We start from the raw sequence: 19,593 nt of genomic DNA on the forward strand, positions 1-19,593 counted from the left end.
ATTGAATTATTTTTCTTAATTATGTACAAATTTCTGATTGTTTAATAACTATTATTTTTATATGCAGATAAACAGGAGATGAAAGAGGTGATGGAAGAATGTAAAGAATCTTAAGCAAGGACTTACTAGGGTGTGCTCTTAAGAAAGTTGGTAATTAAGTAAAATTACTTATTTTCTCTGAATTCTTTCAATTCAATGAATACTGTAGAGGCTATTCTCCAAATAATGAGTTTGACATTTGAATTCTCTTGTAGATTACATTTCCTTGATATTTTTGAGACCTGGGGTGTAATTGTTCAATGGTTTTTCTTTATTGAAGTTTCTGGGAAATTTATAAATGTATCACTAATCTTAGAGAATCAGGGATACATTGTGAAAATTAACATTTTAATATATATGCATTATGTTAAGCATAGTGGAAATGGACTGATTGTCCTGTATTTGATTTTATATGTTTCAACTTTATTGTGATTCAGATTATGGTCGCTATGGATTTTTGTTCTGGCCTGTTTTTCCTTCTTTCTGTCTGTTCAGTGTCTGTTGGTACAACTTAACCATGGGGAGAAATGAACTTCCTCAACAAGGTGGCATTAGGGAAGCCTGTATTCCCTTGTTAGTGATAATTCTTATTCAAGTAGAAATGTGATGAATTATTTGATACATTACTCTGTTTGTTTTGTTCTTTCAGTTAGGGCCTTTTAGAACACAGCAAACAAAGATGAACTACTTTTTAAGAAAAATCTGTAATATTAAAGAGAGGTTTGTTTAATTATATGTCAGTAACGTGAATTCATAAGAACATTTTATATCAACACTTCTTAAGATGAATTGACCTTTTTAACCAAAAGTCAAAAGTATTTCCACTTTGAAAAATGAGCTGGCTATTGTACTGCCTTTAATAAAATTTGGGGCAATATATATGTGTATTGTTAATATTTGCTGACACATGCTCATCTACTGATACTGGATAATAATGTTTCCTTACTTCATTGTACTCCCTGGCCTGTTAGAATGAAGAATTCTATAGCTACTATTTTCGGAGGTATCAGTAGGCAGTGTCTTTTGCTGGCCTTCATATTTCAGTTTACTCTTTGTTCATTTAAAATACCAGTGGTTTGTACTGATGCCAGTGTGCTGCAGTGTAACTTATCTTGGCATCAAAAGTTTTGCTGTGGGATTTCTGCAGAAGCTAAAAGTTGTGATTTTAGGAATAACATGTGGCACTGCTAGGTGTGGAAGGGTTTGGGTCGAGGTGACATGGACAGGAATTTGGAGTAAGAGAAAAACCATTGTTGCCCATCAGCTTTTCAGATGAGCTCAGTTTTCTAAACCCATATGTTCCTTGTATTTGATGTAGGAGGAGTGGGGGAAGGAAGAGAAACAAAATATTTCTCCACGGACACTGCAAAGGGCTTGCCACTTTATCGTGTGCTTCTGCAAATGGTATTTGGGGCACAGCGAGCCTTTCTGTCATAGTATTTTTGGTAAGGGGAAGGCAGCCTTAGTGCTGTTGAGTAATGAATTTTGTCAATAAAATAAGTTGTACCATTGCATAGCATGTTAACTGAAACTAACTGGTAAACTGAATTTGTGATAAAATTCAAAATGAAGTCTCCAGATTTACAAACAAAGCCCCAAACACCCTCATTTAGATAGAAGGGTTTCTTATTAAAAATAACTTTTTATATTGAGGTTCCTCCTTGGCCCATGTATTTGCCCCAGAACAAGAATGAAAAGTACTATATAGAAGAGAAAGAAAGAACTAAGTTCTGGGAGTGAATTTGGGAGCTTACACTGCAGTTTTTCTATATACGACTCTTCAAAAAAAACTACTGGCACCAGCTCAGTTGTAAATTCCGAGGTACCTAAAGTTTATCACTCTTCCATCTAACTCTACTTGTAGGTCAGTTTCAGAGTAGAAATGGAACATGCCTGGGGAGGAAAGCTCCTCTCCTCAGCCACTTTTTCTGTCTCATCTTGATATTCACAAACCTGTTTTGATGTACTACTTAATTAGAATTCTGTTCTGAGAAAGGATGATGTCATGTTTCAGATAATTATTCTTTCAGATAAATTTCCATAATTGCACAACTATTTCTAGCTCATTCTTCCTCAGCTTGGCCCTGTAAAATGCTTTGACAGTTCACATTTATATGTGATCATGCTACCCAGGTTGATATTTTTAGAACCAGAGAGATAAGTCAACAAGGAAGTTTATCTCATTCAGCCAGTCCTTTCTGGTGTCTAACAGACCTCAAAGCCAGACCTTTAACCTACATGACAAAAGTTCTTCTTTGATCTTTTTTTTATTAAAACTGGAAATTATTTGCTATTTCACATTCATAATTGGTCCATCCAAAACTTAAGAGTCTGCTTATTATAACATTTTGGCCTTTTCTTCACAAAATGTGTTACACCACACACTTGCACACACACACACAGATACACTCGCACACTCCTTCCAAAATTTACATTTCTTTTTAGGCATCTGTTTTTGACTAAAGCTATTATTAATTCTCCAAAAGGCAGTAATACTTGGCTCCCCTTTTCAAGGACAGCTTCCCCCAGTCACACTTCCTGTTGAGGCTGCTGCATCTCTGACCATGCTGCCCACTGGGTGCCGTCATCCACAGGTCAGACGGGGGCTGCAAGTTACATGTGCATCAAGCTGCTCTTCCCTGTTTTCCTTGTTCTAGAAATGGAACTGGACTTTGAGAAAGGTTCAATATACGAAACCTGACATTAATAAAAAATTGTTTTCTGGGGGGCCCGCAATTTAGGGGCCATTTCTTTTTTGTATGTTGTTAATATGACAGACTTGTTTTGTTCTTTTGTTCCACAAATCTAGGAAATGTATATTCTAAGCCTACTCTTATGCAACTCAGCTTTCTAAATCATATAGGAACAGTGAATGTTAGTATTATTCACTGTGATTTCATCTTGTGTGTGCTGTTGGTTTAAGAATGGTATTTACCCACGCCATTAATAATATAGAGCCAGTGAAGAAGAAATAGACACATGGATACAGTAAGTATAAATATAAATTTCCATATGATTTATTTTTGTTGCTTGTACATAAGAAACAGTAATATACAAGTTACACTGCTTCAGAATGTAAAATGGATAAAAATGTGTATAAAAAAAAGCACATTTCTAGAGAAAGGTATTGGCAAATAGTAAAAACTGGGGAGTAAAAGCGAAAAACAAATCAAAACAAAACAAAAACCAACAATTCTTCAATTCAGTGTGCAAACATATAAAAATAGAAATACTAACTCTACAGGCAGTATTTCCTGATAAATTATTTAAATAGCATATCTACACAATCTGAGATATCTATTCCAATGGCAATGAGAAAATAATTTACAAAAATAAAGCAATGGTATACAAGATTGTAGAAAAAACATAACTTTCAGAAACTAACATTTCAATGCTATTTCCTTATGGGAATACGTTTTTGCAAAGAATTTTTTACTATATACAACATTAACTTCTTTAGGTACTACAGTAGCTATTAATTTGTTAGACACTAAAACTTTTTCTGCTTGATCCAAAAATTTCATACTCAGTCACACAAGAAATGAGGTAATATTTGTATGTAAGTTTCACCTTTGTCATTTTTTTCTCTTTTGGAAAAATGAAAAAAATAGGTGTATATACTTTTCTTCTCCCTGGAAATAGGTGCAAGGCTATGGGGTAAAATAGTATTAAAGATCTGATGGCTTTCTTTGCAATCTAAAACATTTGAAAATGGACAACCAATTCCACTTGAAAAGACAAAACAAAAAAAATTCCAAATCATTCACTCTAAGCACAAAGTGAAAAGCAGTTTCTTATGAGATTTGCTGATAAAGCTCAGCTACCTGCTCACTTTCCATATGAAATCTAATTCCAGGTAGAACAGAGTTAATAAATAATCTGTATTTACAATCTTACAGTCATGAAGACTTCTAACAAAGATGATATGGATAGCCCTTACGCTTCTTCCCGTTCTGCAATAATCCTTCAGACAGATCCTCCAGAGTAGGTAAAAAATAAATATTTTACATTGTAAAGCATTTATATAAAACAAAACGAAAACAAGAACAGACCAAAAAAAAAAATACAGTCCAAAAGACAGAATTGGAAAACTCCATGGTAATTCAGGTACAAAGAGAGAAAAGGAATGTTTTAGTTAAGTTGATAAGAATTTTGTGCCTTTCTAACCATAAAAATATAAGCGCAGCTGCCCCTCCCTGGGGAGGCAGCTGGAGCTCACTGAGATGGTAGGTTTTGCTCTTCTCTTGCTCCATCTGCACAAGGTACACCTGGAGGAAAACCACCAATTTCCATGTGGCCAGGCCAGGCCAGGCCAGGCCAGACTGCCTAGAGCTTCTGACTCCCCATCCTGGCCACCACAGTTGATGTATAAGGGGTGGGGATGGGGAGGACATCAGAAGCCAGGCTTCCCCTGCCTTCCCTGTTTCAATTTAAGTGCCTATTTATGTGGGCTAATCAGCTAACACTGGTCAGCATCATGAAATCCAGCAATAGTCTTTCAGTCCCCTGAAAATGATTTGGTACCAACATGTAACAGTTCCTCCGCATTTTTTCCGTACAGTGGCCTCTTGGGTGTGCACCCTCTCCTTAGCGCCTTGGCCCCTGGTCCCTTTTCCTGAGGGAGTGTGTCAGGGCTGGTTTTGTTTGCTAATTCTGGTAAGTCCTCCCTTCTCTTGCATGCCTGAAAATGCTTCTGAGTCCACTGCTCAGAGATGGCCCCACAAGAGCACCCAAAGCAAAGTGGAGTGGGCAGGTTTCCAATGGAAGCAAGTAGACACTTTTGCTTTCCCGAAAGCAAACCAGTCACTGTTTATATTCTTGGAAGGTATCTTCTCATTCATTGGAGGCTGAATGCCAAGTCTGTTTGAAAACTGCATTTTCTTGAGGCAGATATGTTTTAGGAATCCACACTGATGCAAGCAGAGAAAAGAGGAAGGCAAGGAGAAGTGATCCTGGGGGTTTCTCAAGCTGTTTGTTCCAGAAGGCGCAAAACCAGCATTGGTTATGACCAGTACTCTGATCGACAGTTTGATGATTAGGAATCTGTTAAATAAATATATAAAAATAAATAAATGCACATATGAAAATGAGCTAATAAGGGCACACTCATCTTAGAAAATTAACGACCCAGGGATAGCTCTACTTTTGTAGTGATGAAGGCGTAATTTAAGATTGTTCAAACACATTACGATCTCATTTCTTGAAGCTGACTTTAACAATAGGATGAAGACACAGCACAACCTTTCAGAAAGAGTATTATGCTTTCTAAGGGCTTCAGTGTTAAAGTTTAGGGAATTTTATTTTAAAAATTGATGTTGAAAAGTTATGTCCTAAGTTAAATATTTTTTGAATAGCATCAACCATCTTTCTTTACTCTTGCTGTGTTTGGTCTGGATGGCCAGTGCTTTCATCTGGTAGGCTGAGCCTTGGCTACGTATTGAGCACTTACTTTGTGGTAGGGCTAATGCTGGACTCAGAATTTAAGTAATCAATGGGTGGGAAAAAAGGGAAGAGAAAAGCTAAAGTTAACTAAGTGACCCCTTCAACACAGGGAAAGGGTAAGAAAGACAACTTGTGTTGTGATGGCTTTTTACAAAATGGTAGGCAGAGTGTGAGATACAAACATAAACAAAAAAATTTTACAGAAAAGTATTGTTAACAACGTCTCAACTGTATAACTACTTGTCTGCCATTTACTTATGCACTATGCAGAAGAACACTGAGAAGAGACTGTAAGGAATTTGCTTACACAAATTAACACTGTAAGTAAGGACTCAGGATTTCTTTAGCCACAGTGCATAGGCATTATCTCACTTTTAGCACTGTCTTCAAAAGCAAAATGTAAATAACCCTGACTCTAAAATAGTCTTTGTGTGTGTGTGTGTAGGGGGGCGGTATAGGGGATTAAACTCAGGGCTTTCACAATGAACTACATCCCCAGTTCTTGGTATTTTTAATTTTGCAACAAGGTCTTAACTAAATTGCTAAGTTGCCTAGGTGGGACGTGAACTTGTGATCCTCCTGCCTCAGCCTCCAGAGCTAAAATGGACTTTACATCAGTCTCCTTTACTTGTCATCCTCACTATTCATCTGAATTAGAGATGTCAACTCCATATTCAATGCAATATTGTCCTACCTCTGCATTCATATTTCAGGTCAGAGAAGAACACCATTTCTTGAGAGAAGACAAATAATCCTAGTCTCCCACCAGCATAGGTTTTATCATAGATGGGTCCTGAGTCCGCCATGATTTTCTTCCCTTCATACATCACCACTCTGCAGGGAAAAACAAAACCTCATGAACAACACTGGTACCCTGTGGTCTTCTCCTTTTTTTGCCCATCAGCATGCCTGTAAGTAAAATCAAATCAGTCCAACCTTACCTGATGAAACCTGTCTTCGGCCTGTGGCTGAGACGCCATCTGTAGGCGGTGAAATCTTTCCAGCCTATGTGACGAGGGTCATGCCACAGGGTGCGCACCTGAAGAAAAAAGAAAAGGAGGGGTTGAAATATAGTCCCATTGGGGGAAGATTTAGATTTCTTTCTGGAAGGAATGGTGGTTCAAAGGCGCTGTGTTGACCTAGATTAGAGGGCTGCCATGTCAGCTTTTCCCCAAGCCTTCTGCCATTTGCTGTGCGCCACTGAATGAATATAAAGCAGCAGGGAGGGAAGGGAAAGGAGTTTTTGTTCGAAGAGACTGAAGCTGCTTTCAGATTTGAAGGGTAACTTGTGGTCACAGTGAGCTCCCCTCTCACACAATATTAAGTTTTTACAAAGCAGTGCTTAAAGCTGCTGGAGGTGATGTGCACATCTAAGGCTCCCTGTTGGGAATCTTGGCCAAAGCAATGTCCCCAACATCCATAGAAACCCATCCCTCATCCCTTTCGAAGGGGGCTGCTGGGTACCTGGCCGGGGGTGTTGCCTGTGTGCCACAGGGCATTACGCAGGTGCTCGCCGGGTCCCGTGGTGGAGTTCACGACTTTCACAGAAAGGCCAGAGTAACCCTGGGCTCTGGTGGGGTTGGTGTCCCAGTAGGACTGAGTGACTTGCTTCCACATGACGACGTAGAAGCGGCTGCTGGACTGGTATCCGAACACAAAACCGGCGTAGTCATCATCCCTTTCAGTGTTGATGAAGAAGGTGCCACTGAAGTCCACAGCATTAAACTCATCAAAACCTGGAAAACGAGGCCAGGGCAAGGGGAAACACTTTAGAAGGTTTCTCGTTGTATTTCTGGACATCTTTAGCACCTACAGGGACAGGTACAACCGCCAGGTTTTCTATCTGCTTCTTTCCGTGTGTGCATTTGCCTTTGATCAAAGGGCTTACTCACCTATAGCAAGTCCAGGATCACAGTTGACAGTCTGGACAAGTTCTTTGCCCTGATGGCGTACAACCCAGTTAGGGTCATTTTGTGATGTTCCTTTGGGATCTAGAGGAATCATCTGGAAACGGCGGAAATCAGTCTCACTGATGTCAACATTCTCAGGACAGATGTCATCAATGTCTGGCACACTGTCATGATCAAAGTCATCTTTGCAGGCATCACCTCGACCATCACCTAAGGCCAGAAAAGGCGAGAAACTTGTCTGTGAACTTCTGACTGCTATTAGGGAGCAGATGGAGACCAGAAATTCTTATCTTGTTAAAGCTGGCATTCACCCACTGCATCCTCTCCAGTGCATTCGGCTCTGCTTTTATTCCCTCCATCCAGACAGCCATAGTGGGAGTCACTGTCTTACCACAGAGCACACCACCAACTCACCATCGGAGTCCTTCTGGTCGGGATTGGGCACCAGCCTGCAGTTGTCCCTGTCATCGGGAATGCCATCGTTGTCATCATCATGGTCACAGGCATCTCCCTTGCCATCTTTATCGTGGTCAGCCTGGTTGGCATTGGGGACATAGGGACAATTGTCCAGATTGTTCTGGTGGCCATCTTCATCAATGTCCTGATTGTTGTCACAAGTGTCCCCAATGCGGTCTGAGTCAGAGTCCAGCTGGAAGAGCAACAGAAAAGAAGGTCAGTAAGAGTCTAAGTCACTGTGTTAAAGGTAACATTAATGCGCCCCTCAGCAGGGAAAATTCTCCTGTATTTGATATGGCCAGGGCATTTCCTGTTTATTTCTATACTACTGAAGAAAAATAATATTAGTAGCCAAGTTTTGAAAGTTTTTTTTCCTTGATCTTTTTTATATGAAAATTAAAAAAGGATATTTAAGATTTTTTTATGTAAAACTTTCTAGCATAGAAAGAGTTAATCACTAAGGTTGGAAAGCAGTATTAACTGTTTATATCTTAATGTTAAAAATTCTCTGGGTACATTTTGTAATTTCTCATTGAAAGTTTCAGGTGTAAACTTGTTGACATATTAACTTCTACTCTAGGTCATGAAATTATGGAAGCATGGCACTACTTTCTTTATACATTGGGTAATGTATATGAAAAATTAAAAAAAAATTTAAGGTAGTTGATTTTATGTATCTGCTCCATAAGAACTCTCATCTATTGGCTCAGGTGAAGTCAGACTTTAATTCTTTTTCAGAATAGATTTCCCCAGAGTACTTAACATTATTCAGTATGTATGGGATACTTTTTTTTTAACCTGATACTTGAACTTTAAGACTGTTTATGATCAGAGGAATGAAAAAGTCCTCTAGTGAGTTAAATGATATTGAAGAAATTTAATTTATGGTAAGTCTCAAACTCTAAATAGTTGTTTCTTGATGCCATTTGGTCAGCAAAGCCAATTCCAGGTTGTTCAAGCTTCCCCTGGTGATCCCAAAGCCATCTGTTTGATGCAACTTCACTAGAACAAGTGTTAGGAGAAGCTGGCTTTCTCATTTCTTTAATTTTATAAAAATATCACCATTTTTAAAAAGCTGATGTGTAAACATCCAGAACACCACGTTTAAAAATATATTCTCTTAACTTTTATTTGTAGAAAACGATGGGCAGTTACACAAAGGAGAAATGCCCTCTGACAGGAAAGCTATTCTGTATCATAATGTTTGTATGAAGCACTCCCCAGCACAGGTGAAGGATGGTCTGTTTGTAAGGCCAAACAGTTACAGAGAAGGACAGAAACGGGCTTTCTTCTGACCTCAGAAATGTTTGGAGTTTGACTATTTCTTTCAGTTACATTATATTTATCATTTATCTTAATAATGGTAGATCACCCTGAGTGAGTCAAGTTAATCTTATAGAAGACAAGATCGAAGTTGCAGGATGGTCACTCTAGAGACCTGCAGGACTCTTTGCAAAGAGCTCACACAGGCAGGCTATTGACACGAACGTGCTGCGCCACAGTAACGAGAGCATCTGTACTGCTCTGAACTCACTGTCTTACAGGCCCAGCCACTGCAACACCTCACTGACCCACTCTGAAAGGAGTCCACCTACCTGATCTGGGTTGTGCTCCAGGGGGCAGTTGTCACACTGATCCCCAACCCCATCCATATCTGTGTCCCTCTGGTCCACATTGTAGACATACTGACAGTTGTCCCGTTCATTGAGGATGCCTGCAGAGAACAAGACGAGTAAGAGACTTACCAGCCATGGCTATTTTGAGCAAAGTGCGTAGTGACAGCCACGAAGGGAGTGAAGCTGTGGGCACTGTCTGCCACGCCAGGCCCCCCGGGTCGGGGGCACCTTACCGTCTCCGTCGATGTCTGCGGCACAGGCATCTCCTTCCCCATTGTTGTCTGTGTCCGCCTGATCTGGGTTGTGGTTGTAGGGGCAGTTGTCACAACGGTCTCCCACATCATCTCTGTCGTAGTCGTACTGAGCTGGGTTGTAATGGAACGGACAATTGTCCTGTGAAGAGGAGAAACGGCACACTTTACGGTACTGCCCAAGAAACCAGCAGAAGCCTCCAACCACGCGCAAACTGCACAGCCAGGCAATAATCATTCTCTTCTTAGCGGATATTTTCAGTGACAGTAAACCTATCTACGAAAATGAAAAGACAGGACACAACGAAAGAGAAAGGCCTTCCCTTGGCTACAAATAAGTAAAATCTAATCTCATCATCTCAGTTCTCATTTAGCTGTGACATTTGAGATGAATCTGGGGAACAAAGTGTCATTTGTTTATACATCTGCAATACTGTTATCTCTCTCAAATGGGGAGAATGGCAGTGATAAAAAACCCCTCACTTAGAAATTCTTTTGGCAAATCTGAATCTTTAAACTACTAAGGCAAGGTGAATAATTTCTAATTATACTATGTGTCAATTTGGTATATTTTCTGCAATAACCCTGTAATTTTCCTGTATCCTCAAGTTGTTTTAGTGTCTTACTGAATTAAAAAGATGGAAGAGAGATGGAAGATATTTTTTACCCTATCGTCTGGAATTTTATCGTTGTCGTCATCCTCATCACAGGCATCACCGATTCCATCCTTGTCATAGTCTTCCTGCCCTGAATTGGGGAGGTTGGGACAATTGTCCTGGAAAAGAGAAGACACATGGAAGCTAGAGTTTGCACTTCTCCCTTTGCTCAGCAGAACACTGTAACAGCGGATATGTTTTTAAGGGAAAGTTAGGTAATGAAACAATTTATTGGGCATCGATATAGTTTATATAATTGCTCCAGCCTTTACAGATGCTGTGAACACAAGTCACACTATGCTATTATTTTGTAGAGTAGTGAACATTTCTTTGGATAAAAGAATTAACTACAGTACACATTGCCAAGAGTCTGATCTGTTCATGTTCTTGGCACCAAATGACTTAGTATTAAAGAATTAACGCCCCTTTGCCTTTAGGAGAGTTCATCTATTGGTTTCGTCTTCAAATCTACAGCATTTAAAACTGTCTAGCGTGTCCTATGGCAGGCACATGGGGAAAGTGGCTGTACCTTTTTGCAGTGGTAGGTTGCATTGGCCACACACACCAGGTCCTCGTTGGGCCAGCCATCCAAGTCTGTGTCCTCCCCGCAGATAATGCCATTGCCAGCATAGCCAGGCTTACACTCGCAGCGGTACATGGGGTCGCTGTAGTGGCCCAGGTAGTTGCACTTGGCATTCTTGTTGCAGTTGTGTGTCCCATCAGTGCAGGGGTTGCGGGGCTTGCACACCTGAGGGCACAGGTCCTGGTGTCAGCTCAGAGCCTCCAAGAGTCCCACACGCCAAACAACCAAGAAGAGAACAGATCCCTGTGGCTTCTGAGTAGACTGAGACCCTGCTTGGGTAAATGCGGGTAACCTCTGTCCCTCCCCATTCTCCCTCTGAAAACACCCAGACTACGGGCCAATGCTACTTTACATTTCCTGTCTTGAAATTGTTCAGCTCCTAGGCAAATGTATGTCTCCCTGCTCTCAGCTGCTTTCAGAGCAGCACTGTCAAATAGGGTGGCCATTAAGTCACGCCTTCCAAAGTAGACTGGATATTCCTTCCCCTCCAGTTTTTTGTGAAGAGTATAAAATTCAATTCCTCCCTGTGCTGGTGGTTTTGGTCAAGGTCGGCTTTCTTCTACTCTGATCTGTAAGTCTAGTCTACTGTACCTGTTTGTTGGCTGTGGCATGTTGGACACCCTGGCCATAGGGCTGTGTGCCTGTGAAACGCGGTGGGCAGGGCAGGCAGTTGTACCCAGGGTCTGTGTTTTTGCACCTGTGTTCTCCGTTGTGGTTAAAGCAGGCATCGGGCACTTCTCTGCACTGTGTGGGAAACAAGAGTTTGCTTAGTGTTTAGAAAATGTTGCCTTTGATGGCACACATCTGTAATAATCCTAGCCCTCGGGAGGCTGAAGCAAAGAAATGAAGGAAGAGGAAAAAGGATGCAAGGAAAGAAGGAAGGGAAAAGGGAAAACTGCCTTAAGGAAGCACGTGGGACAGGCTGCTGCTTTCCTAGATGTAGTGACCTAGAGCCAGCTGCTCCTCACCTCATCAACATCTTTGCACTGGATGCCATTTCCACTGTAACCAGCAGGACAAGCACCACATTTCCAGCTGCCATCGGGATAGCTGGTACACTTGGCCCCGGCAAAGCAAGGGTTGGACAGGCATCCATCTGGGACAAAGTGAGACACACAGGTTAGGGTGGGTCTAAGCTGCTTCTACTGCCATGCTGGCCACTTGAAAAACAGTGCAAATAAGATATTGTAGGGTCTCTGCTACTGACAACTGGTTGAGATGACATGGACCACCTGCATTTCAGAGTAACTCAGTCAGGACTAAGCGAAACTCAGGACCCCCCCCCCCACCCCAATTGCTGATTGCAGTATTCAGTAAAACAGAAAGCTCCTAGGGTATTTTTGCCCTGGGTGGTGTCACTCACCAATTGGACAGTCCTGCTTGTTGCAGACTTGGCTTTCTGTCACATCACCAATGCAGTCTTTGCCTCCAAACTGCGGTGCAGGGTTGTTGCAGAGCCGGCTACGTGTCTGCAGTCCTCCTCCACAAGTGACGGAGCAGATGTCCCACAGTGACCAGGGCCCCCAGCCTCCACTGACTGTAACAAAATGAATCGTATGCAAAACCCAACATCAGTTTTTAAAGCCTTACCCATCACAGAAGACTCCCCTAAGCCTGTCCGAGAAACCTGTTACCCTGACACATGGAAAGACTGTTTGTGAAGAGGGCAAGATTGAAATGCTTTTCATTAAGAGAAGCTGCTGAACATGCAGGACTTTGCTCCTGTTTGTTTTTCTAGTCAGTAACCTTGCCCTCCCCTGACCCCCTGAACTGGAGGCTGCAGATAGCAGGCCACCAGCTGGGCGGAGCTGCTACCCGCAACTGGCCCTGTGGCCAGGCGCACACGTACTGGGGCAGGGGTCTCTCCTGCAGGCCTTGGTCTCTCGGGCTTCGCCTTCACACGGTTTCCCATCCATCTGGGGGCTGGGGGAGTTGCAGAGCCGGATCCTGGTGATCACACCATCTCCACATGTCACAGAGCAAGATGACCATGGGGACCAGTGGCTCCAGCCACCATCCTGTTTAACTAAAAGGCAAAGCAGATGGTCATAAATGGTGCTGGCCTGGAGCTGGTCAAAGAGAAGCGATCTTCGATTACACAGAAAGATGTTTCTAGCACATGGTCCGTAGCCGTGGAAGCCTCATGTGTAGCAGGAGCTGGCTCAACATCCCAGTGTCACTGGGAATCTTTCCTAGCGGAGTACAGATCATAATTTAGCTGTCTTTGTGTGTTTCTGTCTATAAGCTAACATTTACAGGGTGTTTACCATGAGGCCAGCTCTTTGCTACTGCTCTATAAGCATTACCTACATAAAATGCTCAAAATAACCTCAGGAACTATCGTTATCATCCCTATGCTGCAGATGAGGAGGGAGCTGCAGGGAGGGTAAGCTGTGTCCAAAGTGCAGAAATGAGTGGCAGAGCTGGAATTCAGTCCAGAGATCGGGGAACCTGTGCTCTCAAGCACCCTGCTGTGGACCTGCTCTTGGTGATGACAACAGCGCAGGTCAGACCCTTCCACTCCTAAGTAGACAAGATACTTACATCTCTTGTCGCACTCCTGAATGTGGCAGGTCCTCGTCTGCACAGAGGAGCCTTCACATCGGTTGTTGAGGCTGTCACAAGACCGCCCACGCTGCTGAATCCCACTGCCACACGTTGCAGAGCAGGAAGTCCACTCAGACCAGGGTGACCAGCCATCATCTGCAGAGTCACTGGCTGCAGGGAGACAGAGGCCACGTAGTACCCGATGATTAAGACTATCTCTGTCAGACGTTTTGAAGCAATATATTCTTTTCTTCTTTTTTTATCCCCTTAGCTTAGGTCTGATTAACAAGTAAAAACTGTTAATACTGAATGTATATACATGATGTTTTATATATGTATACACTGCTATGCTGATTACAAATGTCGTGAATTATCATAACTCAGAGTTACCACTTTTTGTGGTCATTTAAGATCTACTTTCTTAGCAAATTCCACATATACAATTCAGTATTGTTAACCGTAGACACCATACTGCACATGACATGTCCAACTTAATATCAAAGATTCAGGTAAACAGGATGAAAGTGATACATTTCTCAGGCCAGCAGCCAAGGGGCAGATGCCACATCACTATGCATATAGCTCTGGGGTTAGTGGATGCTTTGCCTGGTACAAATGAGCCTTCTCATACTCTGCATTCTTCTCTTCATACTTCCTCTTTTCTGCTCTCTCAGCAAAGTTTCTCTACTGATTTAAAATATCTGGGTAGGCATTTCCAATCTCAGCCTTCCAAGAATGCTGAACTTTTCAGCTGCTGATAGTCATTTCTGACTGCCAGGGAAGCGTCACACCATGTGTTTGACAGATGAGCTTGAAGACAACTTGGCTGCTGTTGGCTCTGGCTCCAACTCAGCCAGGAGGTTAATCAGACTGTTGTTCCTCTCACGCTAGCATTTGGGGCCTTCTCTGCGCATATTTGCCCAAGCAGAAAAATGTGTTTGTTTACCATCTGCCCAGGAACCCTGAGTACAATCACATCTATCTGTCTCAGACAGAAGGCAGAGAACTTGTTTTCTTTTGCCATCAATTAGAAGCTTTCCTAGGAATCCTTAATTCAAGTTCAGTACTATGCCAGCCCTCAGCCAGTTTGATCCCTTTAATCCAAGTGAATACTGAACAGAAACAAATACACAAATGACCATTACAGTACCAACATCACTGTTGTGACCCCTGGATGGGGCTGGTTACTTTGAGCTATGGCCAATAATGTAGGTGTGTGTGGGGAGGGCAAGTAACACTTCCCTGTTTTCTTCCTTATCTTAATGATGATGAATCACTTTTATGACTTGCACCTACTGCATTACATATTATCTCAGCAGAATCATACTGCCAACAAAAGCCAGAGATAAGTACCCTGGAGCAGTACAGTGCCTAACTTCTTTTAGTGCCCTAAGTCCAAACTCCTGTTATTCTCTTCAGCCCCCTACCCACTGCAGACAAAACAGGCAGAAATTTCAAGTGCAATTTAGTCCAATGCTCACACCATTAAGCCTATCAATTTCGCAGGTGAACAGATTTTTAACTCTGTACTGAAAATTCTAAAAGTAGTCAACTTAGATCTACTACTGGTACACATTCATTTCCTTCAAAGCATAAAGTCAGAATAAGCTACACCAAGATCATCTATACAGAGGGGTAATTCTGATTTTTGCCATCACAGTTTATGACTTTAAATACCAGAGAAGTTAGTTCCTCAGTTGTAGCAGCAAGAAACTGAATGAAGACATGACGGGGCAGTCTTGGGGGCAGTGTTCAGTCTAGCTGTTCAGAATGCAGTAGAAGGGACCTAGTGTCATTTGAGAACGGCCATGCCATTGTAGGGACTTACGCCAGCACCGTGGGCAGCACTCTCCGTCAGGAACTGTGGCGTTGGAGCAGGGCATGATGGGGCAGGACACCTTCTTGCAGATGGTAACTGAGTTCTGCACGGTGAGAGAACACGGGGGAAATGGGTCACCGAGCATGTTGCAAATAGAAGTTTACCTCCTATCACAGTTCTGTGACAAGGCACGACATGGGCAGGGCTTAAGTCTTTAGTGGAAGGATTTTAAGGGAAGCTCTGTCCCATCTGCAGCAATATCATAGTGTTCTGATGCTGTATACTTGTAACTCCATTCTTCGAAGAGTCAGTCAGGTATGGAAGTTACAACACAAAGAACTTATATATAAGGAATCAACTAACACTATGAGTCAAGTCCACATCTAAAATTGAACTCCTAAAACTTGGCCAGGGCTTTTAAATTTTTATATTTTACCTTTAGGAGGAAAAGAAAACCTATAAGTATTTTCCCCTCATCTATAGATCTGGTGGTGTATTAGAATGGACAAGAATTTCTGAAGCTGGCTCCCAAACTCAGTAATCTGTGTATTTAAATTGTACTCTGCTTGCAAGCCAGGTAAAGCCCCAACTCACCTGTCTGGTGCCATCTGAGCTAAGTAGACAGTGACATCCTAACAGTATGGGGCTAAGTGACCCAAACAACAATCAGGACTGTGTTAAAAGAACCCTTATGTATGAGCTGAATACAAATCAGGGTTGGGGGAGGGAGGAAAAAGAGGACTGTTCTAAGCAGGTTTTATTTACTGGACATCCAACACTTAAGTCTTTGAACCAAAGCAGGCAATTATTCAGATGTCTAAGTAGATTTGTCGCCTTAGGTTCTTAACCTGGAGTGTTATAAGACTCTGATCAATCTTCTGAGAGTTTAAAGAATTGTAGATGTCACCATTGCATCTTAAACCCCTGTGGTAGCAGGCCATGATACCTAAAAAGAACCCTTGTGGCCACTTGGGTATTTCCTGAGAAAATGTGGCTTTAAACACATGCCATCAGTTCTTAGCATGTGACCATCCCTCACCTGACAGTGACACTGGGTGCAGCTATCCACAGTCCACCTCTCATTATTTCCGTGCTGAACTCCATTGTGATAGCAGAGGGGAGGTCTCCTCACCTCCTCGACCAATTGTCTGTTCTCTTCCATCTAAAAGGGGGAGAATGGCCATGAGTGTCCAGACTCATCTGGGGCTGGCTGGGGTGAATTGTCAAGGGCTAGGGGCTGGGGTCAGAGACCACTGACCACTTTTCGGATGCTGTCCTGCAGCGTGGTCACGACAGTGTGCAGGCGCCGGAGCTCCAGGACCATGCTGGACAGCTCATCACAGGAGATGCCACAGATGGCCTGCAGGTCCTTTGTCTTGTGGCCAATGTAGTTAGTGCGGATGGCAGGGCTGGAACCATTCACCACGGTGTTGTCCAGGGTGAGAAGGACATTGGTAGCAGCTACGAAACATAATGGAAAAAAAAAGTAGTAGAAGGGCTTCCAACTGATGACCTCACCAGCCAGCCCTTGAGTCCTTGGAGTAAACATTTCATGGAGGACAAGGGATGCAAGCAGAGGGTATGTATTTGTGTGGGAATGCCCTTTGAGGTCACCTCTGTATACTTTTTAGCTGTTTCCTGAGTAAATTATGCACAAACACTATTGCTTGAATTTCTCAGTCTATTTTCGGTGGAACCTCCTACCCCTCATTTCCCCACGTACCCTAAAAACAGAGTACTCACAGCTGGAGCAGCCTTTGTTCCTGAGGATGTCTTCAGGTGTGGTTCCAAAGACAAACCGCACATTCTGCAGCACCCCCTGTAGGCAGAGGACACACATTACTTGTAGAATGTTGAGAGTGGGTGGGGGTGGGGGAGACAGCCTCCCTGCACACAATAGATACCTGCAACCAAAAGCTTAAAGGGTTCCAGTGTTAAGATCACCATGTCAAAATAACACACCAACGTAATGGCCCCACAACCTCAAAATCTTAATTATGTCTCCTGCCAAGTCTTTACTATTTTACCAAGAAATGAGTTATCAGCCTACTTGGGTATACAGGAAATGGAATCTGATACTAAGCTCAGAGGATATAACGATACTCTCCAATGTCAAAGAGTTAAATGTGGGAGTTCAAAGCCACAGTTGCAAAGGTCTAGAAATTAAGGCAATAAATAAGCTGCTGCAGCAACACATAACCACTATTTCAACCTTTGGTTCCAGACTGGCTGCATCCCCCCAACCCCCAGCAATCAGATGGCAAAGTGGCACTGATTCTGCTCATACAAAGTATCTATTTCATTAAAATTGGTGGAATGCATGTGAAGTACGTTATTTCCTCAAACATGTAAGGAGCATCTAATACTTGAACGGACTGCTTGTTTTCAGAGAATGGATCCTAGTCGGATCAGCAAGGGCAGCACCTGCTGCCTGTTAGAAATGCAAATTCTCAGGACCCTCTCCTGGCCTACAGCTTCTGAAACCCTGCGGTTGGGGGGAGCAGTATGTGATTTCGCCAGCCTGCCAGGGATTTTCTGAGGTGCCCTAAGTTTGAGAGCTGCTGCCTTAATCTACAAACAATACTTCTTGTGGCCCTGGTGGCAGGTCAGCTGGCCAGCAAATGACCTTGTGGACGGTTCCAAGAAGAGGACTCACCTGGAAATTGTCATTGACATCTCCCTTTGCGACACGCAGCCTGGCAATACTGGCCAGGTCCCTGGAGAAGATGCTCTGGATGGGGACATCCAGCTCAGCGTTCTCCATCTTTTCACAGTCGATGTACAGCTGGGCCCTGTCTTCCTGCACAAACAGGGTGATGCTCTTCCACTGGCCAGTGGCCAGGAGAGCTTCCTCCACTGACACCACCTGCTGCTTGCCCTGCACGCTCAGGCTCAGGTCCAGGGTTCCAGCCTTGCCGTTGGAGACCACGCTGAAGATCTGGCCAGAGTGGTCTTTCCGCTCCACCGCCAGCAATGTGCCTCGGGTCTTCTTCAGCTGCCTCAGGGAGGCCAGGAGGAGGAAGCCTTTCTCTGCCCGCACAGCGTCGACTAGGTCTTGGAACTTGTCGTCAGGCACAGGTGGGATCAGGTTGGCATTCTCAATGCGGAAAGCTGGGCTGGACGGGTCAGGACCCTTCACTAGCCGGCGCCCAGAACCTTTTCGGGCAGCCCCCGTGAGTTCAAAGATGTCAAACACGCTGCTGTCTCCCCCAGACTCTGCAGGGCGGGAGAGAACATAGTGAGCTTTCTAGGCTGGGGCCAGGTGTAGAGGGCTGGGACCGGGGACAGGGTGAACGGCAGCCACTGCAAGAGCTAATTACCAGAAGTAGGCTGCATCCTGACATTCAGCCAGGGCTCTGGGCAGAAACTTCTAGGACAGAGAGCATGGCAGTGGACACACCTGAGGTCGCCTGCACCCCGCTCCCGCACTCCCAAGGGCTACTGTGGCCTCACCTGGAATCCGGTTGCTGCCACACACGTGCACTAGGAACAGGACACTGAGTCCCCAGGCCAGCCTCATGGTGAGCTGTTTGTGTCCAGCAGGGAGCCTGTAGGGGGAAAGCACAAGAGCTCTGGGTCAGAGACCAGCTAAGCAGGGAGCGTGGGCAAAAAAGGCGAGGCTGGGCAGGGCGCTAAGGGTGCCCGAATGCCTCTCTGGCCCCACACTGCTGGAGCACAGGACAACAGGAGTTACTTTCCAGAGGGCATCGTACAAAAGTAGAGTGCTGGAGGCCGGAGGCCGCGGTGTTCAAGGCGGAGGGGCACAAAGACCAAAGGTGGGGGGTGTGTGTCTTTGTTGGAAAGGAGGGAGTGATCGGTACGAAAGACAGATGCAGTTTGGTGGGGGTCAGGGAAGCGCTAAGAAGTAGAAACCTGGAGGGGTGATGTAAAGCTTTCGGGAAAACTTGGAAAATGAGAAAATTGGGCTCTCCCGGAGAGTTGCTGGCGACCCCCAGGCTAGAGAGGATGGCTCTGGAGCCTTGCCAGGAAAAGAGCTCCCTGGGAGCTGGAAAGGGGCGAGTAGGAGATGTGAGCCGCCCTGACCCCTCTGGAGCCTGGGGCTGGAGGGGCGCCGGAGGTGGCTTACCTGTGCGGATGCCGGCGCAGCAGCAGGAGCGGCGACGAGGGCGGGCCGAGGGACGCTGAGTCCTCCCGGGCTGGGGCGGCCGGAGGCGGACGCTGCACCCGAAGACCTCGCGGAGCCCAAACTTGCGGCGGACTCGGGGCACTGCTGGCGAGGCGCAGGAGCCGCGCGCCTTTAAAGGGGCGCGCAC

At 44.1% G+C, this 19,593-nt stretch overlaps 2 protein-coding genes across 3 annotated transcripts in view; one reads left to right on the forward strand and one right to left on the reverse strand.

Moving 5' to 3' along the window:
• Window positions 1-2,982, forward strand: part of Fsip1 (fibrous sheath interacting protein 1) — a 202,743-nt gene extending 199,761 nt beyond the window's left edge. For both annotated transcript variants that reach the window (XM_004861529.3, XM_087207519.1), the window contains one exon: window positions 68-2,982. In XM_004861529.3, the coding sequence (XP_004861586.1) occupies window positions 68-114 (47 nt within the window). In that variant the 3' untranslated portion in view covers window positions 115-2,982. The remainder of the gene's footprint in view (window positions 1-67) is intronic.
• A 50-nt stretch (window positions 2,983-3,032) lies between these two features.
• Window positions 3,033-19,560, reverse strand: Thbs1 (thrombospondin 1). The gene is made up of 22 exons (XM_004861528.4): window positions 19,407-19,560; window positions 18,773-18,867; window positions 17,976-18,535; window positions 17,063-17,138; window positions 16,578-16,780; window positions 16,359-16,481; window positions 15,329-15,422; window positions 13,498-13,671; window positions 12,803-12,979; window positions 12,317-12,490; window positions 11,922-12,049; window positions 11,545-11,697; window positions 10,900-11,118; window positions 10,382-10,489; window positions 9,697-9,856; window positions 9,443-9,561; window positions 7,806-8,040; window positions 7,374-7,601; window positions 6,946-7,217; window positions 6,423-6,520; window positions 6,176-6,315; window positions 3,033-5,082 (listed from the first exon to the last, which is right to left on the reverse strand). The coding sequence occupies exons 2-22, from the start codon at window positions 18,837-18,839 to the stop codon at window positions 5,075-5,077; spliced, it is 3,516 nt and encodes a 1,171-aa protein (XP_004861585.1). The 5' UTR covers window positions 18,840-18,867; window positions 19,407-19,560; the 3' UTR covers window positions 3,033-5,074.
• Window positions 19,561-19,593: the final 33 nt, after the last annotated feature.

This window comes from Heterocephalus glaber, unplaced genomic scaffold (assembly GCF_053883595.1).
Source record: "Heterocephalus glaber isolate CG9 unplaced genomic scaffold, H.glaber_assembly_v1.0 deba00000809, whole genome shotgun sequence".
Lineage (NCBI taxonomy): Eukaryota > Metazoa > Chordata > Mammalia > Rodentia > Bathyergidae > Heterocephalus > Heterocephalus glaber.